Source organism: Acanthisitta chloris, unplaced genomic scaffold, assembly GCF_000695815.1.
Source record: "Acanthisitta chloris isolate BGI_N310 unplaced genomic scaffold, ASM69581v1 scaffold7810, whole genome shotgun sequence".
Taxonomy (NCBI): domain Eukaryota; kingdom Metazoa; phylum Chordata; class Aves; order Passeriformes; family Acanthisittidae; genus Acanthisitta; species Acanthisitta chloris.
Window position 1 is genome coordinate 8079 of NW_008651015.1, and position 23614 is coordinate 31692.

General features: G+C 38.6%; 1 protein-coding gene across 1 annotated transcript in view; it reads right to left on the reverse strand.

Annotated features, from left to right (window-relative positions):
- Positions 1–8249: 8249 nt before the first annotated feature.
- Positions 8250–23614, reverse strand: part of RNF38 (ring finger protein 38) — a 28734-nt gene continuing 13369 nt past the window's right edge. Inside the window, exons 4-10 of the mRNA XM_009071271.1 lie at positions 22008–22178; positions 20219–20380; positions 17370–17476; positions 16287–16371; positions 14678–14799; positions 13681–13780; positions 8250–8651 (exon numbers count right to left, since the gene is read on the reverse strand). Coding sequence (XP_009069519.1) covers positions 8589–8651; positions 13681–13780; positions 14678–14799; positions 16287–16371; positions 17370–17476; positions 20219–20380; positions 22008–22178 — 810 coding nt within the window. The 3' untranslated portion in view covers positions 8250–8588. The remainder of the gene's footprint in view (positions 8652–13680; positions 13781–14677; positions 14800–16286; positions 16372–17369; positions 17477–20218; positions 20381–22007; positions 22179–23614) is intronic.

Here is a 23614-nt window from a genome sequence, read left to right on the forward strand (position 1 = left end):
TTTCAGAAGCTCAGGGACACAATGATGTATAAGACACTTGATTCTCCTTGGCATCAGATCCTGCAAAATCCATCAGAAGTAAAATTATGGAGTCACACTGGAGAGATCAACTGCAAACTCCTACTTCTAAGACAAACCTCAGGAAGGCCAGCAGCCCAGGGGTGGTTGGTACAAATGGATTCCCAAGGAATATGCTCCTTAATCGGCATGAGCAAATCTTGTCTGTGCTCCAAATTTCTGATACCTCAAGAAAGATTTATCAAAGCAGATCATCGGTTCTTTTCTTAATGGATTAGGACAGATTATAACTTTTACTTCGGGTATGGAGTTCTGGCAAAATACCACTTCTACCTGCTACCTCAGGATGAATTTAACGGTTAACCTCTCCACAGTGACCTTTGCTTAACCTGGAGGCTTGTGCTTCTGGCTCCTGCCACTGTCCTTTCCCCCTGGGGTAGACTGAGGTCTCACAACAATTCTTTATTTGTTTGGCTCTTTTTGTATCAGTAAATTGATGAAACTTGACTTGTTGAGGACATTACACAAAAATTAGGGTATGCAGAATTGGATGACCTGCTAATACATTACTGTAATGACTATTTGTGTTGTGTGTGTTGTGTGTGTGACTTCCTCAGCATATGGTAATTATATTAGTCAGTAAATGTCAAACCCTACAGAACCTATATTATTTCCAGTCCTTTCTTGTACAGTTAATGATTGTGCATTGCAGAAGCACATTCATTTGTTGAATGAGGCACCCCATTAATAACAGACAGATGATTTGGTGATAGAATTAATTTTAGTATGTGAGTGAGCAGCCATCCAAGACCAAAACTGACATCTTTATTTCTTGATGCTCTATCATTTGTAGTACTCAACTGCATTTACTGATTTTATTGCTAACTGATCATTCTCCATGCTGAAGTCTTAAAAATGAAATGCAATCATTTCTTTTCATGCTCTGCAACTTCCTTTCCCTGCTGTTTCCTTAAATCTGTTGATGATGCCTCAAGCTACAATGGTGTACAGAGGAAGATGAAGTTTGCAGTAAATGCTTTTTTAATATATTTGGCCTTGCTCTTCAGAAGGAAAATGACATAGCAAAATGTCATAAGGCCAGGCAACATGAAACCACACAGGCCCAAAGTGCTCCTGGCTCTCCATGTTGGAGTTGATTTACATAGAAAGCAAAGAGTAGCAATAACCCTCTGTACACAGAAGGTATATGGTCTGTGATCAACAATAGGTCAGTAAATTGCAGAGCAAGAGCAAGCTGTAAGAGAACTAATAACCTCTTTCAATTAGCATGATTATTTTATTAATTTTTAAAGAAATACTTTTTAATTACTATGCAAAACTATCACAGCTGTTAAAGGTCTTGTGGGTTTTGTTTTTATTAAGATGGTAGGCCATATAAACATTATGAACTATGTACCTCATTTCATTACTAGTCTGTTGCACACAAAACCAGATTTTCATTCCTTGTTTTGGGTATACTTCTTTCTCATTTCACTTGTTGAACTCAGCAGTTTATCTTCAGTTATTGAATAAGGTGGTCCACACTCCTAGGACTCAAGAAGCTCTGAATTGCTTCTGAACTCCTCTCCCTGTATTTTTCCTATAAGTGACTCTCAAAAGAAAAATCAAATATCCTCCAAATCCTATCAATCATAGTTTGATGAATATGATTCTCCTGGACACACAGATCTATGGAGAGAAAATGAGATAGAAGGAGTTTCATGGGACATGTCCCAAGACCTTTGTCATAGAGGGGCTTGGGTGTCTGCACAGCTGTTTACTTAGACTCTTCTAATGGTGCCAGGATGGTGCTTTACCTCTCCAAGATGTCCATTTCAAAATGAAAATCTGCTAGATTTTCTTCTAGATACTAGAACATGCTACTCATGGACTTACAGAATGGCTGCAGTTTGGTTTGGTATTTGTTTTAAGATCAAGTGATTTAGATTTTGAAAGTGGTTGTGTTTGGGACAGCAGAAGGGCAGTATACTCAACAGGAAACAGAAAATCTACAGATTCAACAGTGAGAAAACTGTCTGGCAAGACACAGCCTTGGCCATTCATCTACCAGCTGAACAAGTGTGTTCTCCAAGCCGCATTTCCCCACCTTCCCAGTCAAACATCATTTCATTTGCATGGAAGGTAAGCAGGAAGCTGCCTAGGGATCAGCTGTCTTTTCTGCCAAAGGTTTCCCTTTTGTGTAAACATGTGACATACTACAAAGCATGTCCCTGCTACAGCACAAACTGTATAGTTGCACATACAGTGCAGGGTTTTAGATGGACTCTGTTGCAAAATATATTAGTGTTTTATTGCTGGAACCAGTGATAAATTTGGCAGAGCTCATAGGAAATATAGTTATGGCAGTTGCCTGGGTATAAACTGGTGCTCAGAATCTGACATACATTGGTACTGCATCTCCGAGGTTGTTTGCAGGACATATGCATTTGCTAGTGCTGACAACGAATAGCAGCACAAGGGAAATGCACAAAATCTTGGTGCAGAGGCAGCAGCTAAGCTTATGTCAGCTTTACTTAGGTTTACTTAGTGGAGTTCTGCAGGGCTCAGTTTTAGAGCCAGTGCTCTTTAATGTTTTCATAAATTTGCTTGACCAACCTGGTTTCCTTTTAGGACCAGGTGACTCACGTAGTGGATGAGGGAAAGGCTCTGAATGTAGTCTACCTGGACTTCAGTAAAGTCTTTGATTCTGTCTCCCATGATGTTCTCACAGAAAAGCTGGCAGCCCATGGTTTGGATGGGTGTACTCTTCACTGGGTTAAAAACTAGATGGATGGCCAAGCCCAGAGAGTGGTGGTGAATGTAACTAAATCCACCTGGTGGCCAGTTGCAAATGCTGTTCCCCAGGGCTCAATATTGAGGCTGGTCCTGTTTAATGTCTTTATCGATGAACAGGATGGGGGGATTGAATTCTCTTTCAGTCAGCTGGCAGACAACACCAAGTTGGGCAGGAGTGTTGATATGCTGAGGGGAGGAAGGCAACTGCAGATCTGAACGGGCTGGATGAATGGGCTGAGGCCAATGGTATGAAGTTCAGCAAGCCAATGTGCCAGGTCCTGCAATTTGGCCACAATAGTCCCAGGCAGCACTACAGGCTTGGGGCAGAGCAGCTGGAAATCTGCCTGGTGAAAGAAGACCTGGGAGTGCTGGTTGACAGCTGTTGAACATGAGCCACCAGCGCACTCAGGTGGCCAAGAGGGCCAATGGCATCCTGACTGGTATCAAAAATACTGTGGCCAGCAGGACCAGAGCAGTGATTGTGCCCCTGTACTCAGCACTGGTGAGGCCACACCTTGAATACTGTGTCCAGTTCTGGGCTACTCACTACAAGAAAGACATTGAGGTGCTGAAGCATGTTTGTCAGGTACTGGAATACGTTGCCCAGGGAGGTGGTGGAGTCACCATCCCTGGAGGAGTTCAGAAAAGCACACAACATGGCACTCAGTGCTTGTAGTTTAGTTGACATGGCAGTGTTCAATCGAAGGTTGGACTTTGTTATCTCAGAGGTCTATTTGAACCTTAGTGGTTCAGTGATTCTATGAAATGATCTGGATAAAGAAGTTGAATGCACATTAAGTAAGTTTGCCAATGATACTAAATTAGGAGTAGCTCCCACAGTGTAGACACATTCCAGAAATTATCTGGCTAGACTAGAGAGGTGGGTGATCAACAGCCATATGTAATTTAAGATGTAATTTAAGAAGATCAAGAGCCAGATTTGCCACCTGGGACAAGGTAATGATGGTTATATGTACAAACTCGGGGATGAGAGGCTGAAGAGCAGCCCCACTGAAAGAGATTTGGGTGTTTGGGTCAATTTCAAGTTGAATATGAGCCAACAGTGAACCCTGGCAACCAGGAGTCAACCATGTCCTGAGGCACATCAGGCACAGCATCACCAACCAGTCAAGGGAGGTGTTGGTCCCACTCTGCTCTGTGCTGGTGCAGCCTCACCTTGAGTGCTGTACAGAGTTTTGGGCACCTCAATGTAAGGATATAAAGATTTCAGAGTGTGTCCAGAGGAGGGTGACCAAGATGGTGAAAGGCCTCAAGGGCAAGACTTACTGAGAGTGGCTCAGGTTACTTGGTTTGTTCAGCCCAGCTCTTCTGTGGGAGAAGGAAGCTGAGGGGGCATTTCCTCAGGACAGGCAGAGGACATGCTGATCTCCTTTCTGGTGACTACTCACAGGACCCAAGGCGATGACATGAAGCTGGGCCAGGGGAGGTTTAGGTTAGGTATTGGAAATGGCCACACTGAGTGCAGTCAATCACTGGAACCGGCTTCCCCAGCAAAATGGTTATAGCACTGAGCCTGGCAGAGGTCAAGGAATGCCTAGACAATTTTATATCTAGACAAAGTTACATGATTTATTTTCAGGTAGTCCTGCAAGGAGCAGGGATTTGGAATCAGTGATCCTTATGGGTCACTTCCAATTTGAGCTATTCTATGATTTTTACCAGGGAGGCCTGCTCTGGTCTCAGGGCTTTGCTTGCTGGTACAGGCTCTAAGCCAGGCACTAGTACTTCTAAGTTTCCCTGGCACTGCTGAAGCTGGACAGCCCAGTAATTTAGCTGCGCAAGTTCTACTGGCAGCACTGATCACTTCCAACAGTGTAGTTAATTATTAACATCTGCTGCATGAAAGAAGGCAACCTGTTATCCAGGATTATAAAACCAAAAGATACGTGTGTGAATCTTTGCAAAAGGATTCTCAAATATGTCTGAGTACAAAGAACACCTGCTATTGATGCAGCTATTAAATGCCCTGTGTAACTGAAAACCTCTTAAACAATTACATCTGTCAACTTAGTTCACATTACCTCATTAAAAACAAAACCATACAACTCTTGGGTTGGGTGTTTTGTTTCACCACCAGCTTCTTGTGTGGCCTGGCTAACCAAACTCATTATAATTCAGTTTTATCCTTCATTTCTTACCACTGTTAGGGTACTGCAAAAGTGTAACACATCTTCAGCTGATACACAGTGTGAATAGTATGTGTAAGGAGCACCTCCACCCTTGCACATTTTCTTTTGACTAAGTAAATAACATCTTTAGAAAGCTGACCTTTCAGGTGAGGCTTTGAGTACTACGAATTAAGAGTTTTATCACACTTTCAAAAATAAGACAACACAGCATTTCATTTCAGTTTCCTATGTTGTCTCAATATAGATTAAAAAAAAATAATGATCAATCTGTTGCATGCTACAGTTAAGGTGGCAAAACTTTCCCCTACAACACAAGCAGCTGTTACCAAAAATATCTCAAGTCATGTGATCATGCACAGAAATATGCACAGTAACAAAAGAAAACAGTACACCCCCAAGAGAAAGAACAGGACAAAATCATGCAAGTGTACAACATACGTTTATTACTGAACAACTCTCTCAACTCCAAAATTGGGAACAGGGATTAAAAATAAAAATTTGTTGCACTACCTTGTAAAGCATTACTAGTAACTCTCATAAAAAATGTACAAATTTTGTTAAAAATTTATCAAGCCTTCAAATAATTTGGTTACAGGTATTTATAACACATTTCAAACTACATGTTAAATGATATAACAGCATATGATTTGAAGAAAACACTTGACAAAAAACAACTTGATTCCAACAAAACCCATAAGCTTTCATAATAATTAGCAAATCTGAAGCAAATAGCAAAATGAGGTAACAATGGACCAAAGGAAAAAACCACAGCTCTTACAAAGTCCCAAAGACAACTTCAAAATGTGTTTTCCACACTTAAAACAGCTGGTAAGTCTCATCCCAAGTATTAACAGCTGTGAAGTCACATTCAAGAGCCTGTACAAAACAACATACAACACATGGCTTTGTGGGTTTTTTTTGTCAAGCCACAAAATGAGACACTGGAATTACCTGTAGGCCTTGATATCCACTATAACGTCAAATTAAATTGACAGTTTATGCAAAAAAAACTCAGAAGTGCCAATATGATAAACAAAAAAAACCAACCTGTTTGCCTTTTTTTTTTTGGAGAAGAAAGAGTTAGCTAACAGCAGAACAGCAATGAACATAAGAACTGTGGCTGAACCCAGCTGCTGTCAGGCACCACAGCAGGCTGTGCATAACACATGGCAGTTAACAGCTGAATGTGAATCCCCTTCCCTCACCAGCCACCACAGTGAGGACGTGGCTGTGGCTTGTCTGAGCTGATTCAGGACATATCCATGTGTTGTTTGTACTCACTAATCATGGGACACAAGTCAACATACATCTGCAGGAGTCCCATGCAAATGAAAGAACCATTCCAGAACAGATGAACCGTAGGAGTGCAACAATTAATTTCGCAATTTTACTAACTCAGGCCCTGTCTCCTAGATCTCCCACTGCCTCCCAGAATTGTACTGGGGGGAATAAAGGGAATGTTACACATCAAGATTTCTTCAGTTCCAGAAAGAGAACTACTTTTCCTTGGCTTCAGCAGAATGTGTTGTTCACCTGTATCTAGTTGAGGGAAAATACCCTCTTTCCATGCTTTGAACTGAATACTAAGCACAGTAGTGTTAGTCATGTTTAGATCTGTACACATGGAATTTTTTCCTTTTGCAGTTATATAAAAGAGCCTAGGTTTTATAAGACATACGTGGCATATGCTTCTTAAACAGCGTGATTTGTTAAAAAAATAAACTTTATAACATGTAATTTAACCTGCTAGGTTCTACTGTGAAAAGCCTTCTTTACCTCCTCTGGAAGAGAGGAGAAATTCTACTATGTTGAAGTTGATGTAACAGCATTTTTATTTATTTAGTGTTCCTAGATAAGGATAGGTATGAAAAGCTTCACTGTTTTTGAGAACTACCTGCCTAACTAAACACAGGGAAAAGCATCTGAAAGAGGGCAAGATTGTGCTTTTATTTAGCTGCACCAAGAACTGTTTGTAAAAACTTCAAAGAGGAAAATCAGCACAGAACATCTAACACTGTTTGAAATTATAACTGATACTAACACATAGCAGCATACAAAAGCATCAGAAGTGATAAAGAACAAACTTAAAGCTGAGACTGGCAGCAAGTTTTAGCAATACTGGTAGTTGTGCCACTTGTGCTGCTGCAACTGAAGTAATGATACTGAATTTACCAGAATTTCAAGGCAAAAAGTGCATCCTTTTAACAACTGTGGTATATGCAGAACTAAGTATTTTGCTGAAACACATCAGCGATGTTAACAGTCTGAACATTATAAAGCAAACTGGTTTTTTCAATAGCCCAAATAAAATATTATTCAGAGCACTTGAATACAGGTTATCCCCTCCTATTTCACAGCACCGTTCTGGAAGATGTTCCAATTTCTCCTATATTGGAGCACTCTGGAAACTCAACTGCAAAACTGAGCGAGTTCCTTCTTCCCATCACACTCATAATGAAATAAAGAAGGGCAAGAAGCAGCATCAGGGCAAATGAATTCTGCAGTTAACAACCAAAACCTTGTGATACAACAAAAAAAAAAAAATTAAGTTCTCCTTCTTTGAGAAAACCCTAAAAATTGCATTTAACCTTTTACAAGTTATTTTAGTTGCATACAAACTCCCTTGTAGATGACAAAAAACCACGTGACTAAAGCCAATGCTTAGAAGCTAAAGAAAAACAGAAAAACATTGATATCAATATGTATTAGCAATTCAAAATATTAATATTGCTAAATGCAATATTGCAACTCTACATTAACAAAATAACTTGTAAACCAGACGTTTAAAAATCTGAACTTTGTAACGTGTAATAAAACCCCCAAGTCACTCATGTAAGAACAATCAACATTCTTTAGTAGAGCACAGTTAAAGCCTCCAACAAAGGGGAAGCATAACAGCCATTTGAATGGTAGGTAGAAAGGTCTTTACACCTGTAAGTACATCAGGGAGGAAAAACTAAATGTTTGTAATTGCTGCACCCTTTGCATTCAGTGTGCAATTGCAAACACAAGGAAAGGAACCAGTGTACAGTACTAGTACTGCTTAAATAAAACAAAAGATTATACATTGCAGCATTATTATTACTACACGCATACATCCTCAGTACATGCTGGTATATAGGTTCTCACACACATACACGCTCAGTCAAAAGCACCCCTTGCACCTCCTCTCACAGCCTAACACACTCAGACCACTCACTCATCCCCATTCACCACTCATCCCCACTCACAGTATCTGAAGGCTCTGTATAAGGTAGATTGCTATATTGGTTGGAGCTACCACATTTTTTTCTTTTCTGTAACACAAAGCACATGCTTAAAGATCACATCCACAGTAATCTCGCAGCAATACTCGGAATGATCACACAAAACCCAGGGAATGTTAGTGCACACACAAAATTAAGCTCAAAAAGAAAAAAAATCTTTGGAGTTCCAATCACACTGTTAGTATAACAATCCCATAACTGTGAAGACTAGTTATAAGCTTTATAGTTGATTAAGTCACACAGTGCAAAGTAAGGTCCACTGACCCTTTTGTGTAAAGGGTAGGCTGGAAGCCACATGACGGTTCATGTATACATGTGACCAGAAATACCCCAACCAGATTTGTGCTCTTAAGATTGGTCATTCTGAATCACGATGTACTTCCGAAGCATCAGCTCTACAGATCGGGCAGGTGCGGTTTGCCTGTAAAACCAGAAACAAAGGAGGGTTTAATAGACTGACCAAGGCATAGTTCAGGTAATGTGTGTGTGACACTGACATCTGTGACCGCTGAAGAGCAATTCAAGAGTACTCAAAACGAGAGAAGATAAACTGTGCTTATGCCCTTTTTAGTTTATGTTGGTGTGGCGTGGTTAAGTTAGGCAATTCAAAATCACATTTACAAGAAAATAACTGTGCCTTATATCTTTAAAGATAAATCAAAACAAACTATGCTCTGCCTAAGTGACAGTGGCTTTATTAAAGCAGATTCACAGCTATAGTCTGTTGTGATCAGATGGATGCAGCTCTGCTGTGTACTGCAGGGACAGAACAAGACTAGCCACCTTGGGCTGCAGATAAACATCCTGTGTGAGGATGTCATGTCACCACATGTTCTACTAATTAGGGATCACATCCTGCTTTGCTTATTCAGCTATTGCCACAGAAAAACATCATATAGACTTGGTCAAAGCTGAAAGCAAACCAGGGAAAAATGAAAGGGGTTTTAGCAAAGGGAAACCAAAAAACTTTCGAAAAAGAGAGAGAAGATGACCTGACTGACTAAACAGGTATTCAACTAAGACACACCAGCAGGTGTGTTTTAGCCCTTCAGTAATACCTGCACTGAAAATAGGTCCTGTGACTAATTTACTATTACAGCTTCCTTAAAAAAATAAATGGATGAAAAGTAACATTCCTTAAGCTAGTAAAAAAGTATTTCTGCCTCTTCATTGCCTTTTTCAAATAAGAGCTAATTTCATTTTAGCAACTGATGAGGAAAATCCCCAAACAAACATGTAACATCTATGACTAAACATTGCCTTTGCAAAGGGCAGAGTGAAAAGAACTCTTCCTTGCCCCAAATTCTGGATTTTATAGTTACCAAAATTGCAAGACCAACCACTTCCAGCTCCCAAGTTTCTGTACAGTAAGCCAAATTTTTCAATGAAAATACAAGTGAAGAGCATCAAGTGAAGAGCATCAAGAAGTGCAGCTCTGTAGGCCAGAGTTCAGAGCCCACTGTCACAAATTTCAAATGTAAATAATCACTAAATCTAATGAAAGTAATATGTTGTTACCAAAACACATCATTTAGTAATGCAAGTGAAAATGAGGCTGTATTTTTTCTGTCAATTACTACTGTTACCACAGTTCATAATTATTATTGCTTTATAGTTTTCGTAAAGCATTGATAGGACAATTGAGTAAAAATCTTTCTTTTTCAGTTTTGAAATATACTTGAGGACAATGTCATTACTTGGTCAACTTCTTTGTACATGTATGATTTAAGATACAATTTGGCTAACCATTTTTAAAATAAAAAGGAATGTTCTTCAAAATTCAGTGGATTAATGAATTAAGAGCTAGTCACTTAGATCAATACTGAAGTAACTCCAATTTGTAGCACAGAACAGCATTTCAGTGGGAGTAATTTCCTGATAGGAATTGCAGAAATAAATCTACCGTGTCAGGACAAAATCAATACTCACCGACACCACACCACAGCTTTTCAAGATCCTACATGAACATCTGTTTTAAGTTTGGTTGCATTCTTGTGCCTTTCATGAAACGAATTCACTCTTCGTGGCATTTAACATGACTCTTTGGTGCCAAAAGAGGAGTAATGTGGACATAAAATTGGCTTTCTAACTTGCCACTCTTTTAGGCAGACTTGTATTTTGTACTGGAATGAGAGTCCTGCACAATGAACTAATTTATCTATTTATTTACTGGTATTTTACAGAAATTTAAAGTGAACTACATTTAGAATAATGAAACTATAGGGCTACTAGAATCCTCTAAAAACCATTGCACTAGTTTGGTGTTCATCCCTCAGAAACAAGTTAAGCTTTAGGTAAAATGTGTCTTTTGATATATAAGAGCATCTCCTATCAGAATATTAAATATAAAGGCAAGTTGACCTTTTAATCTGGTTGTGTACCCCCAGGGTGAAGACAGGTCATGGTGTCAAGCTCTCCTTTGGAATGATGACTAACTCTTACTTTCTTAGAAGAACAGATATCTCATGTATTCATATTTGACTAAAGGATTTAGGACAGTAACAAATAATGAATTAATGTGAAATAGGACGAGTTGACAATACTGTGAAAAGGATAAACTCTCTTGTTAATTCTGTTGTTTCCTCCACTGTATTACATCTTCTCTCACAAGTCTTTGATCTTGCTTAACCAGAGAAATATTAATTAAGCAACCTAATGCACTGTTAAAGAACACTTCCTTCACATGCTCACACTACCTAAAAAGGTGGTACTGTACATAGCATTATAACAGCTAGGCAGATCCAATATTCCATGCATACAGACCACAAAACTTTCTGATACCTTCCCCCCCCCATCACCAACAGACAGCGGAGTATTTTTTAAAATAATCAGACTACCACTAACTTTTTATTTAAATCTTTCACTAAAAACATGATGAAACCTAAAAGAACCAGCCTGACTCCTTAGCTCTAGAAATACTCCTAGACAGCAAATACTTTCTTCAAAGAGACAAGATTAAACCAGTAGAAAAAAGCAACAAACAGGTAACTTTCTTATTTTTCTACCTTGCGGAAAAATGTTAGATGTACTGAGAGCTACAATCTTCACTTTCCCTTGCAGAATTTATCAACATGATGTTGGCTGGATGACATGAATTAACTGGATGTGGACATAATTATGTGACCAACATATAAAACCAGTTGTCAGATTCCTAAAGGAATGGACAGAAGCAAAACTAAAGCAAAGTATCTTCGAGTTAACCTCCTTTCCACATGTTGGCTGCTTAACTGTAACCAGGTTTAGACAGAGATTGGTGTTACAGGTAATTTGTTACAGCCTGCAAAGCAAAATAATCTTTATTTCCATATGCCATCTTTGTACCAGCATAACTAAACCCACAAGGTGTAAAGATATTGTCTGAGCAATCCTTCACCACGATGGTTAACCGTTGTCTAGCTTATTTTGCACACAGCTCTGGAATACACAATGTCAAACCAAGCAGTTTCAGGCAGGTTTAGCTGCAAACCTTTAGGTTTTGAAGGTATATTTTACACCTCTTTTTACAATGCTTACAAAACACCACACCTGAAGATCTGTTAGAAAATGCATAATTTCTCAGTTGGGATAGGAACATCAGCAAAGTTATTTCATCACTACTATAGTAATCTATGATTATGAAAACAGACTGTTTTGCACTTCGCAGTTTGGAATTCTATTGCCAGTTCATGACCACTCAAGCACTAACTCTGACCATGTAAGTACCACACTGAGTCCCAGAAAGAGCTTAACTCCGCATACTTGTCTCACTCTTGAGTCTGATGTCAAGAAAGAGCATTAAGAACAAGACCAGCATGCATGATACTTCCAACATGTTCTTCTAACTTCCAGCAATCTGCAGATCAGGGGCTCTATGAATCAGAGGTGTATTTTTTTGCATTAATACCCTGAAAATACCTGTCTTTAAAGTCTGTATATTACCTGTACAGACCTACAGCATCCATTGTCTCTCAGGCTGTGTCAAGTAACCTTATTTTATTTCACAAAACAGAAAGAATAGTATCCTTGGGTATTAAGCGTGCACCACAACTGACTTATGAAGTTTCATGCAATGAGAAAACCTGACAGGTAGTGCTTAAGATTCCTTGAGAAGAGCAGGGGGACACTGAAGAACACCAATTCAATACATATAATGTACTCTCAATTTGTGGTTAGTGAATAACACATCATGCATCTCACATAGATAGTATTATGTGGAATGTGTCTGTGGGTTTTTAATCTGACAAACAACCAACTAGGTGTTTAGATTCCTCTTGCTGATTCTTGAACATGTATGTGAATTCAGATACTGAAGGACACCAGTTCTGCTGAAAGTTATGAGCACTGTGGTACAAACATTTACACTGGCCTTAGATTTGTGTAGAAGCCTTAGACTTTGACTACCACACATACTGTAGCCCAAGAGCAATTTTATATACCACCTTTTAAAAACCTTCTCATTACTCATAGTATCTTGTTAGCCAAAAAATATGCTGTCAATATTCACTTGATTTTTTCATTCCCTGCACTGAATATTTTAGTGTATGCCTAAGATATTCGTTTTCTTGCTTTTATGACACCATAAAGGCAAGGGGGTTGAATTCCTTTTTCCAAAACAACAGACATCACCTGTAATTCTCCAGGAACTGTATCAACACAGGCTCACTCCAGTTTCCAATGTTCTACACAACAGACTACACACAGATTAAACTAAAGCTGAATATACTGAAAAATACTGAAAAAAGCTGAGGCAAGATGGGAATCAACAGAACCTTAGAGATCTAGCTAAAAGCAGTCTGTAGAAATGTCCATTATCTGCTTACTTGTATTTTTTGTTCTTTACACCTTCTGCACTGCTGCTGTTTAATCTGTGCTCTTACTGAGTTGTCCCAGTTCTAGAGCCTTTTTTTGCTCAAATTCTCTCGGACGGGTATGCAATAATTTTGTAAAACTGTAATTTCTATTTTATGCATTACACGCCTGTATATATGCATACACATATATGTACACACAACACATTTTATTTGCTCCAGAAACTAGTATTAATAGCAAAGTGGGGGAGGAAGGTATTAGCACTCATTCTGGCTAGGCAAGATATGAAAACCAGTTAAAGCCACCATGATCACAAAACTCTACATCACACTTCCTATACTATTTTAAGTCTTTTTAATTTAACATATTACTCAAATTCGCAGTCATTGTTTTAAGCAAATGGAACACACAGTAAGATCTGTAAATGAAAATAATTATCTTCATAATCATTTTCCCTTGTGGCAAAGATTAAACAGAAACAAATTTCATCAATTATTACAAAAATACCCTATTTAGGCAGTGCTTCCACTCTGACGGCATTTCTAGCCTAAGTACCAGAAACATGAAACAAGATGAGGTAGAACAGTAGAATAGCCCCACCCTCTTCCCCAAAACTACATCATGCATTTCTTATAAGATAGGAATTAATTTTTTTGTCTTACCTTCAGCCATTTATCAACACATTTGGCATGGAACTCGTGGCTGCAGGGTAAGACTCTAAGTAGCTGCCTTGTCTCAAAATCACACATGCAAACCACACATCTGAAAAAGGCGAAGTTCAAATGTATCTGCTATGTAAGAACAACAAATACATAATGCTGTACAAAACCCTACAGGTATGACTGCAATATGGTAGCTATTTTACTCCCTTAGCAGCTACAGTGTTCTGACTGAAGATGTAGTGTGACAATGTAAACTGAGAATTGACTTTCTGGGGTTCTGTGGGTTTGTTGTTGGGGTTTTTTTAACCGTGCAATGTGTTCCTGCTCACAGGAGTTCACAGATGCAACCAAGACAATAGAACAGATGTTTACCAAAATATAGAATAGTGGAGATAACGATCAAGTTCTCCCTACTGATGCTTTTAAGTCACACTGAAGGTCACTGAAACCTCAGAGAAAAATCCTTACTCTGAACTTCAAACATTAGACAGCATTTGGTACTAAATCATTTAACTACCTTCATATTGATACTGCCCTTTCCACTTGATTGGGCAGATCTTACAAACCCAGTAAGTTAAGTTAGTGGGTCTAAAAATAATAAGATGCACTCTTAAACCACTGGCCAAACTCTACTGGGAGCACTTGAAACTTCAACACATGAAGCTATTTTAACACAGGCTAAATTCCGAGCTGACAATGTCATTTTTATGTTCCATATGCTGAACAAGACCTACAACACATTATTTAAATTTTTTTTTTTAAAATGCTGAGGAGCTAAACTGAAACATAGCTCAGTGATGTGAGACTAGGTAAGAGGTTTTAAAGTATGAATAGATAGTATTTTATATGGAAAGCAAACCAAGAAAGAAAAAAAATTAGAAAGTTTACTGACATGACTGTTGTTAAAGCCCTTCTGGCCTAGTTGAGGCTGTAAGGTAAAGAAATGAAAATCAAGACACCTAAATTATGGACCTTTGGAAGAAACCAATATACTTACAAGGTCTGCTCCGACTGGCGATTGTTCGGATTGAACCTGTAAGATGGAAGCTGTTCAATGTCTGCTTTTGTTAATCCCCGTGGTTTAGCTTCTCCCAGGCGTTCTGCCAAATTCAGCAGTGCCTGCAAAACATGGAAACTGGACATTTAAAAACTCACTCAAACAGGCTCTGGTTCCTCTAGAGCTGAGGCTGCTGTCACACCTCACTACCCCAGCCGGTAGCACAAAACACCCTTCTATCAAGAAATGTTTAGGACCTTAGTTCTCCAATACAAGTGCCATAGAAACCCTTTCAGAACTTCATCACCTTTCTAATTTTGTAAGATGTTATCTTTGGGAATCAAAACCCTCCAGGACCTAACTTCCAATTGGTCCTGTGGTGGCATGCACAGCTCAGTACACAATCTGCTTGAGGGGTCCCCTCACCCTGCTATGAAATTAAAAGTGCTGGCACATGGGAAAAAATTGTCAACAAACTTCCTTCCTAAGAATATGCGAGTCTGGTCTTGCGGGAGAAATCAAGAATTTAATTGGACATTTTCTGATTTTTCACTCCATGTCTTGGACTAGCTGAATTCAAATAAAGAGAATTTATCCTCAATCTGGAATACAATTACACACCATCAAACTAAGTGCTTTTTGTTTGCTAAATTTCATTCTAGTTTTCTATAAGGCAAGCACAGCAACTAAAATCATCTGACGTATATGATTTGCACTCTCATGTACGTAACTTGCACTTCCTCACAAGGGACCCAGGAAAAACATCACCATAAATGTGACAGAGAACCAAAGCACATTAAAACTAAAAGACTCTGTGAAAGCTGCAAATGGCATTGATCACAAAGAGATCTCTTAATGTCAAACCTGGGCCCGAATTCTCAGAAGACATTGCATCTTCTGAACCACCAGATGTCATTACAGAGGTGCTCATCATTAAATTGATAATGTGCAATAACAGAGATTTAAAGAGAGCACAGGCAAAGAGACAAAAGTCAGTCTTGATGACTGACTAAAGAGAAATCAAATGGAATCCAATAGCTTGAGAACCAGCTAAGACAACAGCTGGAGCTGCCCCATAATTGCCTAGCATATTAAAGAAGGTTCTACATCTCTAGATGTGAATTACCTTACCCTCCCTTAGGGCCAAGAGGAAAAGGCAGTAAGGCACTTTTATAAACACTGCATTTTGATTATTTAACTCTGTGACATTAACACTACTCTGTTTTAACACTATCTGAAAGTTACACACAAAAACCCCAGTAACTTGCTCTGTTCTTTTTGAAAGTGCTTCACTTCTGTTTGGCACTTAAAATCAACTAAAATTCAAAAGGAGGAGAGTAGCACGTAGAATATTAAAGCTGAACAATTTCATGATTACTAGCCTGGAAAGGTGGATTCTGGGACAGAAAAATAGACAAGAAAGCAAGCTAAGCACTTCTAATATCCAGTATTACAAAAAAAATCAGAAAGGATGGGTTTGAGTTTTGTCTTCAGTCACTACATTTATTTGAAAGGCAAAACCTGGATTAAAAGCAAAATATAATAAAAATTTATCTATTGCTAGAGCTAACATCTGTTCTTTCAAGGTAGCTGTAGTTTGCACACCAACCTCATAGTTCTCCACCTCTCCATCTTCCACATCCAACTCTAAGCTCAAAGCTGGTCCAACGGCAGGTGGCACTGGGAGCACTGATCTACCACAAGAGTAAACAAGTATGAAGTTTACCATCTTGCTGAAGGAAAGCACAGAAACATCTGGCAGGGTTAAGTTACCTTACTGATACCTCTCAAACCAACATTATGGTTATAATGGTGACAACATTATGTTTGAAGTCAAGAACAGACATTTGAAGTGAAAGAGTCAAAGGAAAAGGCTAATTCTACCACCTTCTGATACTGGGAGTGCTAATTCTTTTCATGGCATGCATATCTCACTTGGTACATTTAACGAAGCTCAGCTTTATTACAAAAACCAATCTCTTGATTACCACATTCTATGGAGAGCTAACACTGATAATAAGTTGACATTCTGGTTTTAAATGTTATTTCTCTAAGTGTCCTCCAAAAAAATTCATACTTATTTCCAAAACAGAACACAAATGACCAATAAATCTCATGCCATATACCTAAAGTCCCTCAGAGTGAGTCTACCATAACACACTACAGATAATTCCTAAATAGTACTGTATCTTTTCCAAAAACAGCTAATCAGAAGCAGAACAGAAATTTAAGAGCTGTAACAGAGCAGCAGTTCAGCCAATGAAGAGAAATACGTCACACAGCTCCCACCCTCATGTTTTATAGTTAAGAACCAAACCAAACAATTTATCCCACAAGTGAAGACTCCTAGGACTTGATCCTACAGTGTAACCACGCCTCTCTAAGAGTATGGTAGAATCAAGATTTAAAATTTGTTGAAAATTTTATGAAGAGCTCAGAAAAAAGAGGCTATTGTGTCTCAAAATACCTATACAACTACATTGGACAGAATTTTTCACTTATATTTTTCCTTGCTCAAGGGAGTATGCCATTGATTCATCCCACTTGGCTGAAGAATTTACACAAACACAAGTTTTCCTCTGGGACAGGTGAACTATGCCTGGTCTCTGACAGAGTCCAACCACAAAGTGCCAAGATTTGAAAGTCACGTGACTTAATAGGCTACAAGGAAGCAAATGTACTTTGCACTTACAGCACATAAGGTAATAGGCTCGAATGGTAAGGCTGAGGTGGTATTGGCTGCTGTGATCGGTATCTGCTGCGCCCTGTGAGTCTTCGAGGCATGAAAGGTGCATAAGGCTGCAAGAAAGAAGAAAATAAGCTTCAACTGGAACTGGAGCTTGTGTCCAGTTCTGGGCTCCCCAGCACAAGACAGACATGGGCATACTGGAGAGAGTTCAAAGGGTCAAATAAGACCGGACTGGAGCACCTCACACGTGAGAAAAGGCTGAGAGAGTTGTGACAGATCAGCCTGGAGAAGAGAAGGCTCAGGGGTATGTTATCAATATATATAAACACGCAGACAGACCCAGGCTCTTTCCAGTGCTGCCCAGTGGCAGGACCACAGGTAGTGAGCACCTGAAACACAGGACATTTTCTGAACATCAGAAAACACTTCTTTACTGTGAAGGTGACTAAGCACTGGCACAGGTTGCCCAAGGAGGTGGAGTCTCCCTTCCTGGAGATATTCAAAAGCTGACTGGATATGGTCCTGGGCACCCAGCTTTAAGTGGACCTGCTTGAGCAGACAGCTTGGACCAGATGGCCTCTCTTCCCTTCCAACCTCATCCAGTCTGTGTGTCTGTGATTCAACATTTTCTTCTCTTAATCACGAAATAAAAGGAGATCTCAGTATTGAAAATATACTTTCAATAAATCATTATTTAAAAAAATCCAGTCTCTGCTCAAATCCAAAAGAAACTTGGCCTCAATTTGAAATTATTCCCATCTACAGCACACACTGATACCATTCCATGTGAAAAAGTGGTAATATACAATGGAAATCCTTGCAAGTTCTTGTGTTTAGTCTATATGCAAGATAGTCTGGGAAACAGGACATGAACTGCTGACTCTCTTGTGAATACAAAAGTCCAGGTGCTATTATGTAAGGTTGCACACAGGTGGTTGAGTAAGGATGCCCTTAAAAAAATGAAAGGTATTTAAAAAGAGAATTAAAAAACCCTCAGACTTTTAAGCAGTGGTATATGCTTATGTTTGTTAAATGGTTGAGGCCTCTCAAGTGTACATAGATAGTTTAATCAGTACAATTTCTGCAGCTGAACTACTCCTAAAGAGACAGTCAAGCCTAAAGCCTCATTGCATTCTTAGCATGGACAAATCAGGGCTTTCAGCATTTTCTAAAACTGAAATTCAGGTGCCTCTACGGAATTAATATTTGAAGGCCTTGAGACTTTTTTTGAAACAAAGAACACTCAGACTTTACTAACATGTTTTACTTCTTCCATGTTTGAAATTTGAAAGAACAAGAGCCCAATACTACCAATGACTAACCTAAAACCCCCTAATTTTACAATGGAAACATTATTAATAGGTGTGCACGGTCACATAAAATTAACATAGTAATATAAACAATGCGTAAGAGCCAGAGCCTTTTTTCCTCTAAGTCTCAAACTAGACACATCAAATATGTTACCATTTTGTGAATTCTGTTATCAAAAAAATATAATTAGAAACTGTTGTGTTCACTGAATGAAACAGAATAAAAAATGCAGCTGTTCCATTATAATTTTAATATAAATAAAACTTGATAAAGATTTAGGATTGCTTTACAAAAGACTGTATGATTATTTATAATATATCACTATTCTACTATTCAACAATAACCCAGAGCTGAAGCATCAGAGGACAAATGCTACAATCTGAAAAAAAATGACATTATATGCCTTATCTACTTTTAACAACTGAACTTGGAAAAAATCAAGAAAGCCTCACTCCAGCCAAAATGTTTGTGCTTACACTAATTTATCTAAGAAGAACACTGAATAAAATGCAGCAGTTTATAAAAGCTTCTAAGTGTCACTGTCTCCAGTGAGACTCATAGTGACTGAAAACTTCATTGGAAATCTGTACACCTTTAGATTAGCAATAAGATGAATACTTTCTAAAATGGCGGAGACTTCTTTGAACCTTCACAAAAACTGCAGCAAATATTTGACTAGGTTCTGCGACTTCAAGGAGACTGAAGAGAAGCTGTCTGTATATTCTGCAGCCTAAAATTTAATGCTCATTTAAAATTTTAAATAACAATATGCCTCTAAAACCTCTGTCAACTTGATGCACAAGTCAAACTAAATTTCTGAACCTACACTTGACTTCTAGTTATTTCTTCAAGCATCACACAGGCAGGAGAGGGCTGTGGGGTTTTTTTAAGGCAAGCCACACAAAACAACAACCCCCCCATCCAACTCAGGACTAATATAATTCCAGATTGAAGTACAACACAAAGACCCTAGAAGTAGCACCACTGGACACCACCAAAGCACAAAACTCAAAAGTTTATTCTGCACAAGGTTTAATTTTATTTTTTTTTGTGCAGCTGCAGATGAACTGCCTGTAGATACTCAGAAGCTTGCCTTAAAGCAAGCTTTATAACATGGCTATCTCTGTAACATGGTGTGGTCTAAATTATGGAAGCACAATGTACAACTGCTTGCAAAGAACTGTTTCTAAAGCAATCCAGCTTTCCTGGTTTGTGGAAACTCAATATGTGATGAAGAATTAGTTAAAAGTCACAACAGCTTTTCTAAACTGTACTCATCATTTCTGCAGCAGACGTTTTGGACTCTGTGACAACATAGAATGTTTTCTGAGTAAATGCTGCTACACCCTGCAGACAGTGTTACCAGAAATAATTTGCTGGTGTCATTGAATCACCCTAAACTTTATTAACATGACCTTAAAGAAAACACCACAGTATGCACCTATACCTATAATGGACTATGACAGCAAAAAGTGTACTATGGGATAAAGATCAAGAATGTTAATGCATCATGAATGAGAATGTACCACAGAAATACTTACTACACCGAATGACACCTCCTGGTGTAATGGATCGTGGGTTAAGAACTGAAGAGGAGCTGAAGGAGGCAACGGTGGTGGATGGGCTGAGGGAGGGTATGTAAAACCTCCTACAGGAAGATGTTCTCCAAGCAATTCTACGTCATTTTCTATCCTTTGAAGTGGCTAAAAAAAAAAAAAAAAATCAGAGAGCCTTTGTTGCGATAAAGGTGATGTAATTTCTCCCCAATTAAGAACTGCAATTCCAGCTATATCTTCTGTGCTACTGTGGGCAATTTTATAGTAACTCTGTGGGCAATTCCTAGGTCATCAACACTACCCAAAAATCAAAGACAACACCACACATTTGATACAAAATTCACCTCTTCCAGCTAGCCATGCCTACAGACCAGGAATTTATGTGATCTAGCAAACATAGGGGTGGCTGTAATTTCCTGTGTCTTGCATTTTTCAGGACAAATATTTGCTCTCCTTGCCAGGCTGCTCTCACTGTTAAACTATGTGAGAAAAAAATAAACAACCATAGACAAGAACTGGAATTGTGCCAAAAACCTGAAAGGTGGAGAGGAAATATGGTGGCTCCAGTGGATTAAACTGCTAATGATATTCAGTAATCAAGCAGATGCTTTCCTAGGAGGGCCAAGCAAGCAGTCCTACCAAGACATGCAGTCCAGAGGTTTCAAAAGCATGAGATTTCAGTACAGTATTGTAACTAGTCAACTCTAGTCCATCACTCAGGTCCAAAAGTGCTCAAGAAACAGCCAGGAATCATCACCGTTTCACAAAAACACCTTTCTGTTACTGACACTGAATTCCACGATTCCAAGAAATTCGGCTAAGAAAGCCATATTGTGGAACCAGTGGAATATTCTGTTTTCCTGTCATGAAGAGCAAACTTTAAACACAAGGTATTCATAAACCACTACAACGAGTTTTTCACCAGAGCTGAAAACTGACATGCAAGCCTAGTCAATAACCTAAGTGAGTAACTCAAGCTAAAACCTGAGTCCAAACATTTACTAAAATAAAAGCCTTATAAAGACTACTACCACTGACAACCGCTTTGTTACAATGGTGGGAGAACAGCTTCCTTCATCATAACGAAGTGATTACAACCCTATCCATACTTGAGACATGGTGTGAAGCAGTCTCAGCAGTGTTTGTAAGAATGAAGCTATTTCCTCTGTGTTACTGAAATACTTGCATCTTCTAGTCAGGCAAACAAATGGATACAAGTACTCAGATAGCCACAGTGAGAATCATAGGCCATAACACTGTAAACCTAATTTCACCCTAAATCTAAAACAGGGTCACATATTCCCATGGTTGCATAGTCCCTACCACTAAACCACATCTGCTTAGGCAGAACGCATCAATAACTTTCCTGAGTGTGGAAAAAAAGTGTTCTAGGAAAAACACTAGTCACTTAAAAATAATTATAAAGAGGTAATACAAAAGAAGCATGTAACAAAAGCAACATTCTGTGCTTTTTCCTTCTCTGCTAAGCTTTTCTCTGAGACCCCAACTGTACTACACAACCTCCTCTGGATTCTGTTCTGCTTCCTGGGAAAGAAATACCTGATGGTGAAAAGCAAATACCCATCTTTCTGACAGAAATAAAAGCCTATGGAGAAACAGCACAGACAACAATGAAATCTGAAATGAAATCCTGAACTATAAAATTGTTCTTTCATCTTCACATGAAGCAGTTACAGACTTGAAACAAAATCCTTCTGTCTGCCCATCCAGCCCCACCAATTCTATGGAGAGTGGGGTAAGAAGCATTACTTACCGACCGGGACTGCTGTGCTTGGAAAGGAACGAATTGTCCTGGAGGAGGTAAGTGAGGAGGATGGTGTGTGGAGATATGAGGAGGATGCAAAAGGAATGGGTCACTAGAAATGAGAGGTGGAAATGCTGCATATGGTACTGGTAAGTGCTGGACTGAGCACGCCTGAAGCATCTGAAATAAAATGAAAACAATATATTTCGTCTCTAGCAGAAACATCCCCTATAGGACATTCTATAGTCTATGTATTTATTATGGAAGGATATCATTAAAATAAAACAGTTCTTTTGCCTCCTTCGAAAAATCTTCAAAACACACAAATAATAACTCATTCAAATACACACAGAGAAGTGATTAGTACAGAAGAGGCTCAAGGAGCACCATAGTGTGACATCTACTAGGTGCTCATGAAAGAGTAAGGATTTGTTCAATACTCCAAGATTAGAAGGGATCTTAAGTGATGAACAGATATATTTTTCCTTGTTAATTTTATTTTTCCCACATATTACCATCAAAAAAACATGCCAAAGCAATGGCCTTGTAATCATTTTAAGCTCTAGATGCAGCTGAGGGACTCTCAGCTGTCAATGTGCCTTAAACCCTCTATTGCCTCATACTATGAATAATTCATAGTCTGCTCAGTTCTCCACTTCGAGGGGAGCCCTGTGCTCTGCAGGCAGCTCCCTAAGTGACAGCTACTGTAGGAAGTAGCCCTTTTTCTCTCCTCCTTTAAGCTCCTGACAGAAAAGCAACTTTGGGCACTAAAGTTTGAACACTAAAATGATGAAGGCACTGCAGGGGAACAGGAATGTGTTTTGCAAAATGTTCAGTTTTACCTCCACCTTTAGATATAGAGGGGCAAGAAACCTGCATTCTCTTTTTTTCTTGTTCTTTGATCCATCATCACAATGCCAGGTATTTGTTACATTTTTGACAATTAAAAGAGCAATTAAGGTATTAATTATCAAATCTTATAAAGAAAGATGATCGCTCTGATCTCTCACTTTTTTCTCCCTTATTTGTCATGTCACAAAGCATATATTGTGCATACTGACTAAAATGGCATAAAATGGTAAAAGGAACTAGTTTAAAATCAGATTAATTATGGAGGTTGAGCTATCACTTCAATTTACTGTGGTAATGACCAAGTGTAAATCTTCACATGCACTGAAACAGTAGCAGATTAATTTGATCTACTATTTTTCTTTGAATGCTGACTATTCAGTTACTCCATTTTTCTAAAAAAGAAGTAGCACAGACAACTGTTTTCACTGTTATAATACATTTCTATTGTATTTTACTACATAGAAAACTGTCCTCTGAAATAGATGAAGATAAATTTACACATAGAATATCACATAGTGTTGTTTAAAACACAAGTTTCTTTGGGAAACACCAAAATAGGTTTAATCCCAAGATCCTATATGGTAAAGATTACCACAGAGTCTACATATTTCGAATTACCTGTGCTATGCCCATGTCACTTCTTAAAAGTTAGAGCAAATGAGGCTACACCAACTTTCAAGTAGAAAGAAATAAAAATTACCCATTTATTCATCCAGGCTTTTCAAAAATATTTGCTGTTTGAACATATCATAGAATCAGAATCA